We start from the raw sequence: 6,963 nt of genomic DNA on the forward strand, positions 1-6,963 counted from the left end.
CGCTGCTGGAGCTGCACAAGCGGCGGAAGGTGCTGAGCGAGCCCGAGGCCCGGTACTACCTGCGCCAGACCATCCTGGGCTGCCAGTACCTGCACAACCACCGCGTCATCCACCGCGATCTCAAGCTGGGCAACCTCTTCCTCAACGACGACATGGAGGTGAAGATCGGTAGGTGGCCCTGCCGTGATGCCCTCTGCCAGCCCCCCACGGCAGGGGGACCAGCCATCCGGGCCATCTCCAGTCACACACCGTATCCCTGTCTCTCTCAGGTGACTTTGGTCTGGCCACCAAAGTGGAGTACGATGGTGAGCGCAAAAAGACCTTGTGTGGGACCCCCAACTACATTGCCCCAGAGGTGCTGGGCAAGAAGGGGCACAGCTTCGAGGTGGACATCTGGTCCATCGGCTGCATCATGTGAGTCAGAGCATCTCTTGTGGGGCTGAGTGATCCCTGTTGGTCCTTCTGGGTTTTGGTGTGAGCTGAAGCTTTGGGCACGCTGTTCCCAGAGCTCTTGCCCTGGCTGAGCCCTGCAGACAGCCAGCACACGGCCTCCCCTGTGCCCACACACGCTGGTCTGCAGGCCAGTCTACACAGCATGACTGTCTTGCCAGTCTACACAGCATGACTGTCTTGTGGCGTGTCCCAAAACCCTACACTTCCAAACTGGAACTTTCCCCAGTGAATACTGGATCCCAGTTTCCCTTTTCAGGGGCAGGAACCAGGCACAGGACATGTAGCTGTCTGCTCTACTGCGTGCCTGATGCTGCCAGAGATGTCCCAGGGTGTGCTTGGGATGGGGTCACTTTTGCACACAGGTCTGAGTGTCTTTTGCAAAACTGACACCCTTTCATCTGTAAATGTGCAGGTACACTCTGCTGGTGGGGAAGCCACCTTTTGAGACTTCTTGTCTAAAAGATACGTACATCCGGATCAAGAAGAACGAGTACACCATTCCCAAGGTGCGGTGCTTCCCGACTTGCTCCCCTCGCAGCAGTTCTCGCTCAGCCTTCTGCTGCACCAGCCTGTTTCTGGCCTTGAATGGGCTCTCAGGTGATGGTGAAATCCTGCAGAGCAGTGGGAAGGGGATGTTTCAGTGGGTGGTGGAGTGAAGCTGTAGGACCAACTTCCTCTTGGGGAGCTCGTGGCTCCCCTGTAATCCAGCAAAAATCCATGCTTGGTGGTTGGAACATGGGGTTAAATGGTCGTATTTAACATCCATGAGGTCTGATCCCCAGCTTGACCTGCTGCTGTTGATTTGCTCTTGCTAAAGTCAGTTGACTTGGAGCTTTACAAGCTGTCCAGAGGCAGCTCTCCATGCCTGCCCAGTTCTGTTTGCCGTGACTTGCCTGACGCAGCACAGGAGCTCTGCTCCAAGCAGAACTCCCCTGCGTTGTGTATCTGATGCGTTTGCACTGACGTGCGTTGTTCCCTGGCCCTTGTCTCTAAACTCTGCCTGTCTCCTCTTAGCACATCAACCCTGTAGCTGCTAACCTCATCCAGAAGATGCTGAGGTCTGACCCCGCCACACGCCCGACCATCGACGAGTTGCTGAACGACGAGTTCTTCACGTCAGGGTACATCCCCAGCCGCTTGCCCACCAGCTGTCTGACCATAGCACCTCGGTTTTCACTTGCTCCCAGTGGTCTCGAACTGAACGGGCGAAAGCCACTGACTGCACTTAACAAAGGTAAGAGCAAGTGCCCAGAGGTGGGGCTGGATGGGTGTGCTCAGTGAGAGCCTGCCTGGCCTCCAGCAACATCCAGAGTCCTCAGTGGGCAGTGAGGCACTTCCTCACCTCTTGTGATGGAAAACTGGAGCATTTTGTGAGTGAGAGAGAGGTCTCCTCGTTCTTTGCCCAGAACCAAAGCAGGGAGGAGATTTACATACAGCTGTATGGTATGTACTGTGTTTCCTCTAGCTAGGGTAGAGCGTAGATCTAGTGCCTTTAGAAACCTCCTCCCTGGCCATGCCTTCACACTCTTCTTTCTCCTGGCCCAGGACCAGACAGCGCTGCCCTAGAGAACCTCCCTGAGAAGGAAGACGCAGCCGGGCTGCGAGAGCGGGAGAACGCTGTTGAGTGTCACTTAGCAGACTTGTTACAGCAGCTGACCGCGCTCAATGCGGCCAAGCCCTCTGAGAGAGTGACAGTGAGACAAGGTGAGTGGGGACAACCCCACAGACACTGGATAACTCCCTTCTCTGCCATTGATGTTGTCTGAAGTGAGAGACTCGCTGCCCTTGGTTTCAAACAGGCTGAGAGGCGAGGCAGTAGCTACTTGCCTGCCCTATGGTGTTGCTTGCTTGCTGGGGTGCACAGGGTGCTGTGAAATGTCCTCTAACAAACCCTTTCCTCTCTGCAGAAGAAGCTGAAGACCCAGCCTGCATCCCCATCTTCTGGGTTAGCAAATGGGTGGACTACTCAGATAAATATGGTCTAGGTAAGAAACATGGGGGCAATGCTTCAGCCTTTTCTAACTTCTGAGGAGGCCAGGGGAAGCTATGCAGATTTGGGCATTGCGTGGGACTGGGGTGCTGTGATTAAAGCCCCAGAGTGCAGGCTTGTCCTGGTTTAGTGGGGCAGAATTTGAGAATCAGCTTTCTGTTGAGGAAAACTGCAATTTTGTGAGGACTGCAACACTATTACATGGTAACAAAGTGATAAAACTTTGTTATAGGCTTCAGCTAATACTGGTGTGCAGCTTGTCACAGTGCTCAAGGTCTTCAAGGTCTTGGGATAAATATGTACAGAGGCTGGGGCGAGTGGAAACCCAGGGGAGTTGGCTGCAAGGTGACCCCAGACTCATCAATTAATACTATTTGTAACAAAAATGTCACATTCACTGGAAGTTGGGGAGTTTGCTGAGGATGGCCCTTCTCTTCCTCTCCCTCCTGCTCCCATGACGGTGTCCAAGGCCACTGCCAGGAATATGACCAACTACGCAGTGAATCCAGAGTAGTGGTGACCGAACATCGGCCCTGGCCTCTTTAGGGTGGAAAGTGGGTACCTGCTGCACCAGATGGCTGGCCTCGCTCCGCAGCGAGCGTGTGTACCCCCCGTGGCAGTTCAAGCTCCTTCTGCAGCAGGCGGTGGCACAAGGGAGGATGACAAATCCAGAGCAGGGAAGGTGCCACTCAGACCTCCCCAGAGAGGAGACCCTCGAGACCTGGCAGGGGCTGGCGGTGGCTGCTGGGGAGCCCCTGGAGGACACAACCTCCTGCCTTTGCATTGCACACCACGGGTGATGATGTGTATCCAAAAGCTGAACAGGCTCCCTTGTGGTCCAGGCTACCAGCTGTGTGACAACAGCGTGGGAGTGCTCTTCAACGACTCCACTCGCCTTATTATGTACGACGACGGGGACAGCTTGCAGTACATCGAGCAGAACAGCACCGAGTCCTACTTCACCGTGAGATCCTACCCCTCTGCCTTGAACAAGAAGGTCAGTCCTGGGTCCGGGGCCTTGCTCGGAGGTTTCTGCTCCTGCTGAGAGTTCTGCCAGCCTTGTTGGGCTTTTCCAGGGGGAAACATCTGTAGCATGGGGTCACTGGCACTCTGCAGGCTTCCTCTTGGCTGGTAATGCAGGGTCCCAGGACAGACACTGGCATCTCTAACCATTCATTTCTAGTTGCTCTGTGAGTCTCAGTCATGAGCAGCTGCACACAGAGAGGTGCTCACAAGGCTTGCACGTACTGAAGAGTTCAGCAAAATGAATCTGGAGTATCACAGCCCCAGTTAACCCTGAGAATTCGCAGGAGTTTATGCAGTGATACCTTGAGCTCTGAAAGCTGTGGGGAGGCTCTGTGCTGTGCCAGCAGCCCCTGCCCTCCCCAGGTAGCAGGGGTCACCCTCAGCCTGTCCGCTCACGGCCTGTTCCCCCCCCGCAGATAACACTACTGAAATATTTCCGGAACTACATGAGCGAGCACTTGCTGAAGGCGGGCGCTAACATCACGCCGCGGGAAGGGGACGAGCTGGCCCGTCTGCCCTACCTCTACACGTGGTTCCGCACCCGCAGTGCCATCATCCTGCACCTCAGCAACGGCACCGTGCAGATCAACTTCTTCCAGGTGAGGATGCTGCTCGGCTCCCTCCAGCTCTGGCTGCTGACAGAGCCCCACCACGCACCACACTGTACAGGGGGATACGACCTGGGCAGAAACTGCCCGGTGAACTGAGCGCTGCGAGGCTCTTTCCTCCTCTTGCTGCTACACAACCCGCCCAGATGCTCCTCACTTGCGAGGGCGCTGTGTCCTTTAGCAGGAGGGAGCCCGCTGCATGGTCTTGAGCTGGCTGGCCACATGGCTTTGCTTCCCTTTGCTACAATCTGTGAGCAAATGCAGTGGCATGGAGCTGTCAGTGTGCTTCTGGGGTGGTTTATCCTGAGCAAACGCGGTCCCCAAGGAGCAGAGTGCTCGTGGTGACGGGATGCTCTTTCCCCACAGGACCACACCAAGCTGATCTTGTGCCCCCTCATGGCTGCCGTCACGTACATAGATGAGAAACGGGACTTCCGCACGTACAAGCTGAGCCTCATTGAGGAGCACGGGTGCTACAAGGAGCTGGCCAGCCGGCTCCGCTACGCTCGCACCATGGTGGAGAAGCTCCTCAACTCAAAGCCTGGCCCAGCCCGTGCGAAATCCTCTGCTTAGGCCCTGTTCTTGATGGACGCAGAGTCTGTGCCAAACTGTCCCAGCTGTGGATGAGGGGGGCTGGTGGTGTCCCCGCTGGCGCCGTAACCCCCGTCACACGGCTGGGCTCCCGCTCCGAGGTATGGTCTGGTTGCCACAGGAAGCCCCTGGTGCTGTGGGAATGGTGGTGTTCACTCTGACTGGTACCCAAAGGTTTCTCGCCTCCCACTCCTAATAGAAAGTCTTTTTTAACCGCGTACCTGGTCTTTCCTGGTTTTGTGTTGTGTTTTTTCTAACTGCCTGAAGTCTGACTCAAAAGCCAACCCTCTTTGTCTGGGGCTCCAGGGCCTCGCAGGAACAAAGCACGGGGAGAGCAGGGCTGTCGTGTAAGTTATTTGTACACGTGTGTGCTGATGCTCTAGGCTTTTGTTTCCTCTTGTAGAAATTCAGGTAAGGTATTTAAAGTGCCCAGGGTGAGACTGAGCAACCAGCCTTTTAATACTGAAGTTAATGACATTAAACTGTTTTGTATATTGCATAACCCGATTAAAGATTGTTTGCCACAGCATCCAGCCTGTCACGGTTCCCTTGGCCTTGCACTTTTGCCTCCAGCTTCCCCTCCAAGCAGGAGCTTTCCTCTACGTGAGATGGTGCTGTGTGATCCCAGAGCTCTGGCCTCGCTCCTTGCTCAGCTCCACCTCTGAACACAGAGCAATGGGGAAACGGCAGCAGGTTGTGGGGACACGGGGAGGGGTTGTTGTTTTGGGAGGTGCTGGTCACAAGCAAAGAAGGGCTGGGAGGTTTGTGCTGATCTCCCCCCACTCTGCTGCAGGAAAAGAGGCATTGGCTGTGCTCTAACCTGGGTGCTGTTTAACACCCTTCCCTGTTCTGGTTACCTGGCTCTCTTTGCTCTGTGAAAGATGCTCAAAATGCAACTACATCATTAGCAGAAGTCCTCTGCTGTAGTGGGCTTTGGCAGCCCAGTGGGCTATGCTGGGTTTTCTTCCACCATTGCTGTGCTCAGTTTATTTTCAAGCAGGACCTGCTTTTTAGTCTTTATTCTTTTTATAACACTTTGTACAAAATGCTCTAGGACCTATGGTATTCTGAAAAGAACCCAGGTCCAAACCCCTTGTTACCTGTGTAACAAAACCCCACACCCCAGCACCCAGAGGAATCAAACTGTACAAAAATCATTGCTGTTCCAGGGAGGAAACCTTGCCCAGGGGCTCCCAGGCTGCCCCCAGCCTCAGTGGATGCTGTGTGTGGGGGCTGGCTCATAGGGGATGCATCCCACTGCAACCCAGCACAGCCATGGGCTGTAGGGCAGAGGGAAGGGGTCCCTGGGCACAGGGGGTGCTCATGTTTGCCTGCCTCTGTGTCCCAGGACAACTGCTCAGGATGTGGCAGCAGGCTGCTGGTGAGCAAAAGGGAGAAAACCTTGCTCAGCCCAGCAGAGATGACAAATTCCATTGCTGGGATTGTGCTGGTGGCCCCTTGTCCTCAGCAGCCCCAATGTAAAGGGAAGGTCCAGGCCCTGGGGTGGCTGCCAAAAGCTGCTGGGCTGGAGGAGCAGCTCCAGGGTCAGGACTGGTGTCTCAGCCTCAAATTGCCACTTTCCCAGGCATTTGCCATGGGGGATGCATGGGATGAAGCTCACCCATCCCCTGGTGAATGCGCTGCTGGGACCTGGCCCCAGCCTGGCCGCGGGCTCTGCCCCTGCGTGGCTCTGCTGCTGCTGACCATGGGAAAACACAACACACATCTTCTTCTTTCATCTCAGTGCCCTGTGTCCACTGCAGAGATTTGGGGTTTTTGTGCCCTCTGACACAAATGCCTTCAGGCTGCTGAGTCTGACTGTGAGCCTTTGCAAAGGTGGGTGCCCAGGGGGCTGCTCCAGGCAGAGCACAACACAGTGCTCGTATCTTCTGGACCGTGCTGCTGGTTCCCAGTGTGGGTGTCCATCCTCATCCTGCCCAGGGAGGGGTGAAGGGTTCTGGGGAGCCCTGGGGCTGCTTCCAGCTGAGATGGGGCTGTGGTAGGCGCAGGAGGAGCCTGGCTCCACGGGTGCCATCCTGGCTCCATGTCCCTGCTCACTCGCCGTCACCTCCCGGGCCCTGGCAGTAGTAGGGGTGGAAGAGCCGCTCGTGGGCGCAGACCCTCATGGCCCTGTGCGTGTGCAGCAGCAGCCGAGGGAAGTGAAATACTGCACGAAGCCTTCGGGGACGGAGCCCAGGGCGGCCCGGACCTCGGCCGGCAGCTCATGGTAGTGGTGCTTCTGCAGGAGAGAGGTGAGGTGTGAGCGGGGGGACACGGGTGCGGGGGCACAGGGGG

General features: G+C 56.1%; 1 protein-coding gene across 1 annotated transcript; it reads left to right on the forward strand.

Moving 5' to 3' along the window:
* Positions 1 to 3: 3 nt before the first annotated feature.
* On the forward strand, positions 4 to 4,808 carry PLK1 (polo-like kinase 1; the record flags this gene model as incomplete). Its single annotated transcript, XM_010181008.1, has 9 exons — positions 4 to 168; positions 270 to 414; positions 866 to 959; positions 1,468 to 1,687; positions 1,999 to 2,157; positions 2,361 to 2,438; positions 3,286 to 3,440; positions 3,886 to 4,068; positions 4,444 to 4,808. Coding segments are annotated over 9 exons (1,406 nt in total), but the record flags the coding sequence as incomplete, so codon positions are not given.
* Between the last annotated feature and the right edge of the window lie 2,155 nt (positions 4,809 to 6,963).

The sequence above is a fragment of the Mesitornis unicolor genome, unplaced genomic scaffold, assembly GCF_000695765.1.
Source record: "Mesitornis unicolor isolate BGI_N332 unplaced genomic scaffold, ASM69576v1 scaffold23933, whole genome shotgun sequence".
NCBI lineage: Eukaryota > Metazoa > Chordata > Aves > Mesitornithiformes > Mesitornithidae > Mesitornis > Mesitornis unicolor.